This window comes from Ochlerotatus camptorhynchus, unplaced genomic scaffold (assembly GCF_037179485.1).
Source record: "Ochlerotatus camptorhynchus isolate MF236.1 unplaced genomic scaffold, CSIRO-AGI_Acam_v1.1 ptg000557l, whole genome shotgun sequence".
NCBI classification, from domain to species: domain Eukaryota; kingdom Metazoa; phylum Arthropoda; class Insecta; order Diptera; family Culicidae; genus Ochlerotatus; species Ochlerotatus camptorhynchus.
This window is the reverse complement of record NW_027041040.1, coordinates 97642-112794: the sequence shown is the minus strand read 5'-3', so window position 1 is coordinate 112794 and position 15153 is coordinate 97642. Positions and strand designations below refer to the sequence as shown.

The 15153-nt window shown below is 36.2% G+C and overlaps 1 protein-coding gene across 2 annotated transcripts in view; it reads right to left on the bottom strand.

Moving 5' to 3' along the window:
* The window catches only part of LOC135713483 (bumetanide-sensitive sodium-(potassium)-chloride cotransporter-like), a 48670-nt gene that overhangs the window by 10930 nt on the left and 22587 nt on the right, over window positions 1-15153 (bottom strand). For both annotated transcript variants that reach the window (XM_065236607.1, XM_065236608.1), the window contains exon 3: window positions 4530-4626. In XM_065236607.1, the coding sequence (XP_065092679.1) occupies window positions 4530-4626 (97 nt within the window). The remainder of the gene's footprint in view (window positions 1-4529; window positions 4627-15153) is intronic.

The following is a 15153-nucleotide window of genomic DNA, read 5'->3' as shown; positions in this document are numbered from 1 at the left end:
GGGTTACGGCTAGGTGATGAACTTTCGGGTCTGCTATTTAACATCGCGTTAGGAGGTGTGATCAGAAGCGCTGGGATAGACACGAGTGGCACGATCTTCAGAAAGTCCATCCAGCTTCTTGACTTCACCGATGACATCGACATCATGGCACGGAACTTTGAGACGATGGCGGAAACGTTCATCAGACTGAAGGCTGAAGCTAGGCGGATTGGACTTGCCATCAACGCATCGAAGACGAAATACATGAGAAGAAGAGGTTCTAGAGAAGACAATGTTAGCCTCCAACCCCGAGTTCAGATTGACGGTGACGTATTCGGCGACGCTCCGGTCGAATAAAATTAGTCGCCGCACGAAGTTGATTATCTATGAGACGCTGATTAGAACGGTGGCCCTCTATGGACACGAGACCTGGACTATGCTCGTGGAGGACCAGCGTCCTTGGTGTTCTCAAACGTAAGGTGTGTTGCGTATCAACTGCGGTGGAGTGCAGATGGATGACGGAACGTGGAGGAGGCGAATGAACCACGAATTGCACCACCTGCTGGGAGAACCATCCATCCATCGCCCAAATTGCAAAAATTGGGCGACTACGGTGGGCTGGGCACGTCGTAAGAATGCCGCACGACGATCCGGTGAAACTGGTTCTCGAAAGCGACCCAACCGCAACAAGAAGAAGAGGCGCGCTGCGGGCAAGATGGATCGACCAAGTGGAAGGCGAGCTGCTGACCCTTCGCAGACTACGAGGCTGGCGACGTGCGGCCATGGATCGAGTAGAGTGGAAACGACTTCTTCGGACAGCAGAGGCCTTAGCCTGATTGGTAAGGTAAGTATGTATAGTAAACATTGCTATACTATTGACTTTACAATGTCCAAAACCAAACGAAAACAATATTTCCTCGTCTAACGATAAGTAGGAGATCCATTTATTTAAAACTATTTATATGCTCATCGTATTGTACCTAAAGCTGGATGTATTTAAGTGAACTGGTGTTTAATATGTAACAAAAACGGTCTACAAACATCATTGTTGACAAATAAATAAATAAATACATATCCGACGCTCCGTAAGCAGGGCTATCAGGTTTAATTAGAAAAAAAAATCGTCAATAAGATCAACGAAATCACTGCACATGCCTTCACCAATTCTTTTAAAATTTGTAGAAAGGCGATAAATATTTTAGATTTATGAAACTGAGAAGTTCAGGGAAATTAAAAGAATTTTGTTGAAGTTATGGAAAATTAGTAGAATTTAAGAAAACAGCAATTGATTTCAGAAGACTTCGTTACAGTTAAGGGTACGTTGTAGAACTTCAAGTTTCGTCATCGATCTTCAGTAAACGGTAGAAATTAAAGAATTGCAGCTATTTTTAGATGAGTTCAGCTATCATTGTAAAAGCTCATCGAACTTTTTTATGGAACTTCAGTAGAAGTGGGAACTTTGTACAAACTAGGGAACTTCGATGAAGTTAATGGAACTTTGTTTAATTTCAGAATACTTCACTTAAGTTCTTGGACTTTATTTTACCTTCAGAGTTGTTCAGGGAAGATCTCCAGCTTATCGAAGATTTTAATGAAATCCTATCAATATGTTTTACAGACTTCAGGTTGAACATAAATGAATGTCAATTATTTGAACCATAACCAGTTGATCATAAATTTCATTAAAGTCCTCTGGGTAATTTTTCAAGACGTCCGGTTTATCAAGATGAATATCTGCAGATCTTGAACTGTTCAAACGTTCAAATGACGTCTCTTAGATATTCTCCCAAGATGGCAGAATGACCAGGAAAATTGTATTGAAAAGATCTCCAGCTAATCATTGATTTGAATAAAGATTTGTGGATATTCAGATTCGATCAAAACTTATTTTGGCAACATTATTCATAATAAACATTTTCAAGAAGCAATTTAAAATATGAAGTAAACAAAGACAGTTCTGCGGCAAAAATCCTCACATGTCTGTTTAAAATTCAAAAAGCCTTCGGAAGTCTCCTTGAATTTTAATATGTCTTCAAACATCTTCACAAAACATGAAATGATTTTATTTAAAATATCTTAACAGAATATCACTTGTCTTCAAATTAATCATTTTGTCAAGCGTCTGCATTCATGTTCCATCAGATGTCACAGCTGTTGTTTGCGGTGACATCTATCGGAAACTAGACACAATATGTTTTCCTATAATTGTTCACAGAGGACACTGCAGTGCAAAACATGTCTGGTACCTCTATATATGCATTAAAATTATTATTCGAAGTCCCTCCTTTTTTACACATTCTGCACACAAAACAGCTCACCCCTCACAGAATTTCCCACCCAATTTTATACATGGGGCGGGGCATAAAGTATCTTTTGCGCAGAATATGTTAAAAGGGAGGGACTTCAAATGTTAAAGCAAATGCATATATAGAGGTACCATACATGTTTTGTAGTGACAGGTACTCTATTTTGTAATCTGTGAAAGGGAAATCACAAATCGAGTGTCAACTAAATACATGGCATGTTGAGAGATTGAGGTCGTGAGAGCAAATTTTTTCTCTCAAATTTGACTTTTTTGGCTCTCTGTGGACTGGTAGTAACTGTAAACTGTATAGAGAAAAATCATTTTTATTTAATTGTAGCTTGTTTAACAATAATTTTCGGGAAAAAACTGAACGACAAAGTCCCCGATTAATTTCTTTAGGTTGTCGTTCACTATGTTTGACCTGAATATGCACCGAAAGCGAATTATTCCCACTTCTCTCAATTTCTATATGGGGATTTTTATCACTTCCACTTATCACAAAATGATTAATTGAAGACATGTCTTAAAACCATGCGACATTTTTTATGAAATTTGCAAATGGTGTATGATTTTTCGTTAGATGTGCTCGGCGATACCCTAAGATACGTTGCCTACCTATAGGTCCGATCCATTACGGTTGCCTCCATATGAACGTCATTAAGTTAATTTCATCCGTGTAGTTATAAACGTGTATGATTTATGCTTAAGAAAGCCCTCAATTAACAACTGTGGAAGTGCTCTGAGAGGCACAACATGAGGGTATATGTAAAGTTCCTGTAAAGGCGTAATATTCAAGGAGAAAAAACTTTCTAACAGTGGGGCAACTCCCAGCAAAACCTGGAACTAAATCTGAAATACCTTGAAAATGACCAACAAGGGTTTACTTCGATCAATTTCACGACTAAGAGCTAGTTTTTTGTAAAATTGGCTAAATTCGAAAATGGTACCGGAACAGGTACCGTAATTCGGGGGCAATTTGATCACCGGGGAAAAATTGATCAAAATGCCTTGCGTGTTCTGCTGTCCCTTAGAACATTTTCGGAAATAGATATAAAGTGAAATCTTGATAAAATTTCATCAAGAAACTCTAATGATTGTTTTGATGAGATTTTCTCTAAAAAATGTATATTTCGCTGCATAAATTTAAATTTGATTTTACTGGCGTTTAATAGCTTACCATATCGTTATTTAAACAAACGGTTATAGGACTGCATACAACTGTTGTCATTGATTTGCAAGTGCATTTTTGACTAAGCTTAGTGTCACTGAAGTCAAAGTGTTGAAAATTTTATAAAAAAAGCTTCCAATGCCAAGAAATTAAAGGATTTTCTTTAAATTTCTAGCGATTTTTAAAGAAATTGCCTACAGTTGGCCGCAACTGTGTATTATAAGAAATTTTTGGCATTTTTGCATGAAATACACTTTGCACAAGGATGCTTATGTATTTTTCGGATTCAAAGAACCCAAATTAATCAATTAAGCACATCCAATATAAATGCACTGGGGAGCTATTTGAAAGGTTGATCAATTTCACCCCATATCGGCGTTTTCAAATTTGAGATTTAGTGAGTAGTAAGTAATCATGTAGAACGATAGAGTCCGCAGCTAGTTACAAATATTCAAAGCCTACTTTGATGCCACGCTTGTTTTGGCGTTGAATCAGTTTGTGCTGTTTATAAGACTTGATATCAAAAAATATATTTTTTAGCTAACTTCTGAAAGTTTAAACGACTGATTCCTTTTAGACAGAGCCAAATTGGTAGAGATTTAATTGGATATTTTTTTGTAATTATTCATGATTAAGCATTGACGGCTAAGAAAAATGATCAATAATACCTTTTCTATTGAATTTTATTTTTATCGATAAGGTGAAAAAGCCTACAATCATTTTAATTTTGTGTTTCGGATATGATGTACACTAGAAAGAAAAATAAATGCTATAATTATTTTTTTTAAACTAGTCAACCGAAAATGTAAGCATGTTTCGCATTTTGTACTTGAAATTCTAACAAAAATACATTTCTTTACCGAGTGGGCTGAAAACATAGATATCTCAATAGAACTCAGTGTTTTTTATCAATCATGTTTGTCCGTCCGCTATTACCATCACCATCCTTCTATACTGTTTTCTCAAAAACAATTCGTGTAAACTTGTTTCCAACAGTTCACAATATAAAAAGGAAAACAGTGAAATTCCCTTATAACCTACACTGAAAAAAATATTCTCCTGAGAAACACTACTCACCGGTTTCCTGTCTTTGTCTCCATGCAGTTCCCCGATGGACGGTCGTTTCAGACCACGTTTCGACGTACGGTAGTACTCCAGACGCGGCAACGGCTCTCTGCAAAGAAGCATCAAATGCAACAATGAATGCAAGTACTTATAGCACGTTTAATCACACTTTAACGATTATTATCCACCTGGTCACATTGCACACAAATGCTCCGATATCTAGAATCACCGATCCGCTTTTTTGTCGAATTTTGTTACCGATAGAGCTATCACTGTGCGTCGGTCCTTTGGATTGGAAAAGCTTCATTTTCCCTGCGCAATCAGTACTCGAGCTGATCTCAGTGGCAAGTATCGAAAGCTACTTAATATTCGCGGCTATTAAATACTGCTACTTGTCTCTGTTGGCGTTTCCCATCGACTGAACCTGTGCTAAGGTGATGAGAAAATTCATCCGACTTACGGCGTGAACATTTACGATGATTCAGCACCGATCTACCGATTGTAAATAAATAGCTTGTATTGCCGGATAGCGATCAATCCCGATTAGTAGTGCTCTCCAGATGGCAATGTTCTGTTATCGGCGTTCGGGCATTAGCAAACATTATGCGTCAAGTGTTATGCGTATTATTCGTTTATGCATCAATCTTGCGCGCGTTTGTCGGCGCGTTGTGGTTGGTGCATGGCGGTGGGTGTGTATAGAATAGACGTACGAAAAAGTGCATGGTAGTCGAGCTTGTCGAGCAGGATTCACGAAATTTTCAAATTTTTGCTGGCAGCATAGAACAGCATAGTCCTATGCGATCTTATCGAGGAGCAACATTTCAAATCGGATGTTATATAGAATGTAATCGAAGACATGCTGCTGCTCCATGATTTCTTGATGACATTGGTCAGAGACGTGTCATATAAGAACTTTTTTTGATTGCAAATTTTTTCAGAATGATAATTCTGGAATGATGCACCTTTATTAGACCGGTTGAATTTAATCACTACGACACACACAAATTTGGTGTTTCCAAACTTTTGCAGTACATTTTTTTGTAATTTATAGACTATTTGCATATGCATAAGGGCTATTTTGGATTTGTAAGGCCATGTTAAGCCGTTTAGTTAAGGCGTTAATTATTTAATTGTCTAGGCTTTTTTAATGTTTTGAGGTACCGTAAAACGGGGTATCTTTGATAATGCGGGTAAGTTTGATAGTATAATATAAAGATTAAATTTACTCGCTGCGCTTTTTCCAAATTAGAAACTTTGGTTCCATATTGTAGGTTAGGGTATTTCCGTTGATATCGTATATAGTTTTTATCTAGTATGTGCAACATATTATACAAACATATTAGAACACAATTTTCGTGTTTTTCACCTGTTTGAAAAAAACACTCAAACCATTACTTTTGAAATGTATTTCTGATATAGCCATAACAAATTCAATGTTGTATTCTTATTGCTTATGAGGTTTATTCAATGTTTCATATTTCTTGAACTGAATTGTTTAAGTTTCATCCATTTTTTCTACATTCATCGAGCATTATCAAAGTAACCTTAAATCAAAATACTGAAGTTCGGTCACAAAACTAAAAAAATGTGTAAATGCTTTAATTTCCGTTAAACATATTACTAACGAATTAACTCTTGGATCCTCAGTACTTGTTTTAAAAATATTTAGAATATACTTTGAAAAACTACCAATGTTACCGTTTTACGGCGTTTTGAGGCGTTTTTAATATAGCTTTGGCGATGCCAGATATACAGACTTTTGTACACGATAAAGGTGGACACTATCTTTCTTGAGCCCTTGTAACTTTAATTGTTATAAAGATTTTTCTAATCTCATTAGATATAAAAATAGTTACAAATATTAACTAGTTATTGCATTTATTCTAGCTTCATGAAACATTTTATTTGATATTTTTAGGATACAATTAAAAAAGGATGACCAGTTTTTTCGTGTTCAGAAGTCTGTATATATGGCATCGTTGCTTTGGCGATTCTAGACTATTTTGGCAAATTTGCAGTTTATTTCGGGAATTTTACGGTTGCCAGGTGATCTTGACTTTTTTACCCAGGGGATGAGTACTTAAGGGGGTTAGATTTTGATAAGTTCTTTAGTGGGAATGACACTGATGAAGACTGCACATTGTAGTCGAAATACGTATCTGTCATGGATACCAAAATTAATTAAGTGGAATTAAATGGAAGATAACCTTTTTTGCTGTTTTATTTAGCATTCCGCTAACAACCCAATTTCATTACTTCATTATGATGGCTACCAAGCCTTTGGGGATTTTCTTTATTAGAGAGTTGTATAGATTTTTCTCCTTTAGCTTACTTAAATCTTTGGTTTTTATTAGTTAGGTAGGTTCCGATTCAACACATTTTTATACCTATGAACTTGACTTTTTTTACCTAGGGGATGAGTACTTAAGGGGGTTAGATTTTGATAAGTTCTTTAGTGGGAATGACACTGATGAAGACTGCACATTGTAGTCGAAATACGTACCTCTGTCCATTGCATTTAATACATGGTTGAACGGCCTTTAAAAAAGCCGTGTTGTGCACTAGTTATTCTTTGTTTTATTTGGCCAAAAATGTTTTTATTTATAATTGATTCGAAGAGTTTTGGAATGCATGAAATGATAGCAATCCCACAATAATTTCGAATATCGGATTTTTACCTGATTTATATATGGGTATTAAGAAAGATTTTTTCCATTCCTTCGAGAATATACCGGATTCAAGCGACATATTAAACAGCCAGAATAAAGTGGTTGTGAGTTCAGTTGCTAAGTTTTTCATAAAAATAGGTGGGATTCCATCTGGTCCTGAACCTTTAGTGGCGTCCAAATCTCGTAGGCCATTCCAAATATCATGAAGCGAAATGTTATTAACGCCAACAGAGGTTGAAAAGTCAGGAAAATAAGAAAAATATTCATAATCACGATCATTATCTGAAAATTTCGTGTATGTTTCTTGAAAAAAAAGTTGCGAAAAGATTACATATATCATCAGAATTATTACCTTCCTTTTCATCCAATGTCATTTTTGATGGATAGCTGCACGATTTCATTTTAGTTTTGACGTAATTGAAGAAGTTTCTTGGACATGATTTAATTTCAGAAGATTACATGGGAAAAGTGAAAAGTTTTGTTCTCATCGTCCTAGCCAATGATTTACGGATAAGCTTGCTATTTGTTCTCATGTGAAATTTAATCAGCTACAACATTGCTGAAGACCACTTTTTGAAAATATATTATATGAAGATCATTTTTTGAACTACCCTGGTGGTTGTTTTTACTTGCCCCCTCTAACCAGAATTGCATGGGTCACAGCCGGATAATAAGCGACTAAAGACGCGAACCTTATGCCAGATGACCATGGCAATTCAGTAACAGATGGTGGGCATGAGATTGACCACACCAACCAGCGAGGAAGAGTAAACATCGAACCAGGTACGGAAATTAGTGCGGATTTATCACCCTCGGAAAACAAGAAAAACCCGGATAAGGCTGAATCATGTCAGAACCAACCAAGGACGACCTACGGAAGGAAATTGCCGGTGAAGTGCGGAATGAAATACGAAGCGTTAGAGAAAAAGTACAAGGGATTCCAAAAGAAGCCATCAATGTCGGCAGACCAGCGGAACATGGTGAGATCGAGCCAATTATTATTTATAAATTAAGCATCAAAATTAAACTAAATACGCGCTAGGTTTGAAAAGAATATTTTTGAACCTGGAAGTGTGTATGTAATACTAATATCCAATTGAAAGAGGTAATACATACATGCTGGGCTTATTGTAAGTGAAAGTAACCTCGGAAAAGGCGTGACTTTCCAGACATTTTGAAATGGGTTGCTGGATCTGCATCACCTTCTAACTCCCGGAATAAAGCTGTCTAGAATGACCATAAATGCAGCATTGTAGAGAGAGTTCTTCATAATAACACTGCCGGCCAGTAGAAGGAATACACAAAAGGTGATTTTCGGGTTGACACTACCCATAGCATTGTTCTATGACCAGTTTGCAGTCTTCACGGTACAGCCTAGCACCAATGTGCAAGCAGGCTTTTGAACTTACATAAGCATTCACTCTGTGTTCACGCGTGCACTCCATCAAATGAACACACACTTCAACGTGAGTACAATGTTTAAGTTCGATCATCGTTTGCTTCAGCGTTTGAACATCGTTCGAAACTCAAGTGCAGTTACCAGGCTCAGTTGGCATTGGAAATAATGAATGATGTCAAAAAGAATTATAAAATGGAACAGATCAGGCTCGAACCATGAACTTTGAGTGTATTAGACCTGGACATTCACCACTCGTATGTCATTATAAGAAGCGTTCATCGATTTTGTCTGCCCTTTCTGTTGCATCATAGCAAGCCGATGTTCACACTTGCGTACAGGTACGAAGTATCACGTTCGATGAGCAGATTACACCTGAGTTTGAAAGACTACACGTGCGTTCAATGAACGCGTGCTGAAGAAATCAAGCTTGCATTAGGTCCTAATAAGTAACATTGACAGATTCTCTTCGTCTACTTTCTCTTTGCATCCTCACGGCCATATTAAGAAATTCCCAGCTATTTTCAGCTCACAGATCGACGACAGTAGCTATTATCTATCTTTTAATATGACAAACATGACAAGAGACGGTTCTATACAAAATAGAGTGGGTCATCGTTTTATGGTAAAACGATAAACTTTACCTCATCAATCGAGAACAAACCTCTTTTGGTGCCATTTGAAGTCCCAAACAACTCTGCAAAATTTGGGGACGATTGGTTGTAACTCGGCTTTCCGCATTGCGTTTCAAATTTGTATGGAAATTAGTATGGGAAAACCTACTTTTTTGCATTTTTATCCTTAGAGACCACAATTTAGCATAAACAGTGCAACTAAGTATGTACAACTATAGTCGAGTGCCTAACAACTTTGCCAAAAGAAGTACCGGTGCTAGAATGTATCTAAACAAAGTTATAACAATTCAAATATTTATGGTTTGAATTAAACACCAAAAATCTCTTTTTCTGCCAACACTGCCGGTGTACCAATGGGAGTCAGATTCCAAACTGAAATAATTTAGAAGTTTCTTATCTTACTGATTTGGTATGTTCAGATGAATTATTCAAAAATCAATAGCTCTATCGCATGTTTGTATTTGAAGAGGGGGAGGGGGGATAATAATGTACCCCGTCCCCCTCACTCATATCAATAGTTTCAAACTGAAATAACTTCAGAGTTTCTTATCTTATCGATTTGTTATATTCAGGTTGAATTATTCAAAAACATTTGCTCAATCTCATAAGCTTAGTTAGAGAGCGGGGGGGCTTATTATGTGCAGGTTTTAAAATAAAAATTGTTTTTTATTTATTTTCATCAACCGATGTAGACTAGTACAAATACATATACAAATTTGTTTTTTTTAAAAGAATATATATAAAAAAAATTGTCTGCTATTCTATTTTTACTTCTTACGAGTTATGATTCCGTATGGAGTTAAAATATTGTTTTAGTTTATGCCGAGACATCGAAAAGTCAATGGTTTCGCTGTTGATTGTAAGACGCCATCACGTTGTAGTGTAAATATTTAATATCCACTTGTCCGTTCATTTGTTAGTGAGGAGATGTTGTTTGAATTATTAGCAGTTGGAAAATTTTAAATTTCTATATAAAGCTTTTATTTGAAATATTAAACTGCCATTAGGGCCACCCGCATATAGAAAACACAGAAGTAGTCGTACCGTAAAACGGGGTATCTTTGATAATGCGGGTAACTTTAATAGTATAATGTAACGATTAAATTTTCTCGTTGCGCTTTTTCCAAATTAGAAACATTGGTTCCATATTGTAGCTTAGGGTATTTCCGTTGATATTGTATATAGTTTTTATATAGAATGTGTTACATATTTTACAAACATATTAAAAACAATTTTCGTGTTTTTCGTCTGTTTGATAAAGCACTCAAACCATCACTTATGAAATGTATTTCTGATATAGCCATCACAAATTCAATGTGGTATTCTTATTGCTTATGATGTTTTCTGATTATATACTCATTCAATGTTCCATATTCAAAGAACTAAATTGTTTGAGTTTCAACCATATTTTTCTAAATTCATCGCGCATTATCAAAGTAACCCCAAATCAAAAAACTGAAGTTCGGTAACACCAGTTTCGTCGCAGACACAGGTACAGTTGGATTTCGCTTGTTGGGCTATCTTTAAGTGAGCTACGTTTCAGTTGGGCTCCCAAGTCAAACGTCATTTCTAACAGTGCTGATTCCTTTTCGAAACTTCGACCGGCTTCATGCAAAAACCGGCAAACGAGTGGAGTAATGATACAGATTATGTCAATGCGATATAACGAGTGGCTTCCTTGATGGTCGTCAACGATATGGCTGAATGAGGGGTGAAGCTAATTTTTGACTTATCAAGAAATCCACCCGAGACCTAGTTTAACAGAAATATTTGCTTCAGGCGATGCCAGCATCGAAAAATGTACCCTGAGAAATCGTAGAATATATTAAAATGAAATATAATCATTAGAATCCAATGACATTTGTGTGAATATATCTGACGTTGCACATTGTACCAAAAGAGTAGGGAAGGAACTGGGGGTACTCGCTTTACAACTACTCTTATGAGATTGAGCAAATGTTTTTGAATAACCCATCCAACTCGAGAGATGGGAAACTCCAACTCGGGGGCAACTTAACAGCTCCGGTAGGGTAGGATGGTGCAAAACGCACCGTTTAAGCAAAATCGTCAATGGCTGGCGAATGGAAGCTAAAATCAAGAAGAAAGTAATGGCGTTTGGTTCATTACCATGTTTTCTACAAAGATCAAGTGATTTAGAACTACAAAAGGATGATTTTCCATGACTTTCAAGGTATTTTTTAAATTGCTTCCAAAATGATAGCGGGGCAAAACGCCTGATTCATGATGCAATATGCACCACAACATTGGGACAAGACGCACGACAACAATGGCCAAAACGCACCACAACATTGGGGTAAAATGCACCCCATGGTAAACAAACCATAACCCCTGCAAGTAGATAATGCAAAGGGATGCGATATTTCAAATGATTATTTCTTTATGTTACATCAGAAATAAGGTCTCAAAATCTCAATAGAATGTTAAACTGTGATTCATCAAGTAAAATATCTAAAAAATATACGAAACGTAATTTTTTTAATTTTTTTTTGAGATACATGATGATAAAAGCTTAATTTACAGTCGATGATTTTAACAACTGTGTCCTGTTTTGCACAAAATGCAATTTTTTTTAAGGAATCAGTAGGTCAATACATGATTTTATGATCAAGAATTATTTGTTAAACCTCCAGTTGAAAACAATCACAAACCGTTACCCAGAAAATGCATCTGAGGAAAAGTTATCGCTGTTTTTCTATAAGTGGGCATTTTACCCCAGGGGTGCATTATGGGCTGTTCTCCCTTATATTGCCAGTGTACCCCGACAATTTGGTGCAGGTGGTTCTGTCAAACTCACAAATTTCAGAAGTGTTATCTTAAAAGGGCGAATGCGGAAATGATGTACAGTAAACAAAATTGAAGTTTAAAATTCATCTTATTATCGCGCGCTCACCAAACCGCACACACGATGTTAGCGAAATAGGAACTCCAGTGATGCCAGTTAAAAATTTCGCTTTGATGCTCAGTAGTACGCACAATACAGTATCAGTTTATGAAACTTTTTTTTTTGTGTATACCGTATATGAGCAGTACAGAACCAAAAGCTTAAACATATGATTTGTAAAAGAAAATAGATGATTGTCATCGAATTAATGGGAACAAGTGAGAATTGAACAAGGATACTTTCGGTGTTTTCAACTCTATTGCTATTATCGTCGATGATGAACAAAGAATCCATGGTTTTGCAGCGAGTAAGAGTGTACTAATTATACGCAGCTAGTACTGCAAAATGTACAATTTGAGGTACTAACATAAAAGAGTACAACGTTAGTACAATGATAGTACAACGATTGTTCAACGATAGTACAACGGTGTACTTTGTACATATGTCGAAGGCCTCTAATGAATTTAAGCTAAATATGTGATATATTGTTCAATTTGTCTAAATTTTAAATATCTTGCTACAATGGATCTGCGACCATTACTTATGTGCAAAAATCATCAGAGCTCAATTTCAGCTAATATTCTAGAAAATTCTGATTGCCAATCACTTCACTTATATGATCACTACATTTTCAGCGTTCTTCATGGTATTTGTATTATCATTGTCACTATGCCCATAACTGTGTAACTAAATAATAGAGCATACAAATTTATGGACTCATCTGCTTCTTGAGGCTTCAAGTTTGGTGAGGAATAACGTTAATGATACGGACGGATGTAGCAAAAGATAATCACTTTAATTTATTCATTTTAGAAGCTCACTATAATTTTTTTGTGAGACGCTTATTTGATTTATCAAGATGATTGTTTACTGCATCCTGCATACATGCTCATAAGGAACCTATTTTCAAGCCGTTGGTAATATCTTCTTCTTTGAAATATTTGTGGTGATTATTGAGTATTTTCAATTTAATTTCCGAAGTCTTGCATGTCAGAAGAATACACAAGAACACAAGAACACAAGAACACAAGAATAGAGAAACACGGGAACGTAAACTTTTGTTTATTCATATGGCAAGCCTTTATCGCACCACTATGAATAAAACAAGAAATCTGTAGGCTAATTATCTTCAAGAGGAAAATAAAAAATAGAAGACAGCAAAGTATTTTTCTTGCCATTTGATTATATAAGAAAATGAACCTCCATCAATCGCCATATCTAACTATGCGTATTAAATGGAGCACATGTTTTTGAATACATATGATACCAACTTGACTAGATCAGAAACACCGGATTTATTGCAGTTTGAAGCTTTAATTCCATTTAAATTAGTGAGGGGTGGGGGTATAGTTAGCCCCCCCCCCCTCATCACTTAATATGCCTATGAGATTGAAAAATTGTTTTTGAATAATTCATCAGAACATACCAAATCGATAAGAAATGAAACTCCGAAGTAATTTCAGTTTGGAGTCTGACTTTCATTGGTACACCGGCAGTGTTGGCAGAAAAAGGGATTTATGGCATTTAATTCGAACCATTGATCTTTGAACAGCTATAACTTTTTTTAGATACATTCAAGCACCGTACATCCTTTAGAAAAAGTTGTTGGCACTTTCTGGGCTATACTTTAACATATTTAGATGCGTGGTTTGTGCAAAATTGTGGTCCCTAGTAATAAAGATGCAAAAAAGTAGGTTTTCCCATAATAATTTCCATACAAATTTCAAACGCAATGCGGAAAGCCGGGTTACAACCAATCGTCCCCAAATTTTGCACAGTTGTTTGGGACCCCAAATGGCACAAAAAAAAAACATTGTTCTGAAAAAATGATCATAATGACCCATCCTAATACCCAAGTTATTAACGAAAGAGAAAGTCGATGAAGAGAATCGATCAATGTTACATAGGACCTAATGTGATGTTCAGCTTGAAATTGGAACTCAAGCTCAACGCTGTCTGTGTTTCGAAGGCCAGTGACAAGGGGCCGTATGAATAAAAAGAGTTTACTTTACTTTCCCGTGCTTTTCTTACGGGAAAAGTAAAGTAAACGCTTTTATTCATACGACCTAAGACCTATACTAACAGCAGCGTTTGACAGTAGGTAGCATGTCCCGGGCTCAAATCGTTTATTTTGCTGTGCTGGGCCCGCTACATGTTGCCTACGCGCCTACGCGTTTTAAGCGAACAGCCAAAAACCGCTAATTTAAGGTCACTTTGGCCTTTGGTGGATCGCGAGTTTATGGATTTTTTTTCAAATTATAGTCACTTTAACGCTCTTGGGTCATTCGTGACTTGTCTGGGGGTGAGATTTGAACTCGTGACTTTGGTACAGATTCTCACCACTACGCCGGGGTCGCCCCCGTTTATGGAATTCTTCAAAGTGAGTTTCAATCAATAAAAGTTTGACATCCTCAGTCTCACATTAAATCTGATTAAAATGTTGTCTAGTAATAAAAATCATCCATAAATGGCTAAGTTTTAAGCGTTCAATACCTGACACTATTAAGGTCACTAAATTTTATGATTTGCACCTCAGTATATTCCACTAAGACGTACTGCCAATGATGATTGGCATGCACAGTTGTACACACCAACTGCGCATTTGTTAATAACTTTTCATTCAGTTATTGAAATTTGTTTATCTTAAAAGTAATGGATAGATTAGGATCATCATCACATTTGAATCAACACCAATCAATTTTTACACTTAAAGTTCGAGATGTGCAGCGAGCATTTCTCACTTCATTTTTACAATGCAAAAACAAATACAGTTTATTACTAGAAATAAAATCTATTTTTTTCACGTTTCTATAACAAGCTTAAACTCTATTCTATCGACTGCTTCAAACAGAACTATGTTTCGTCAACTGTATGAAAAGTTATTTGCAAATGAGCAGTTCGTGACCAAAACTGTGTATGCCAAGCATGCTGGCGATACCCGCATATCAGTCCTATACGGTTTTCATTTTGTTAACCTCATCAATGGTGTTTATTTTTATATTAGTTTAAAAAATCACAATGAAAATGACCATGC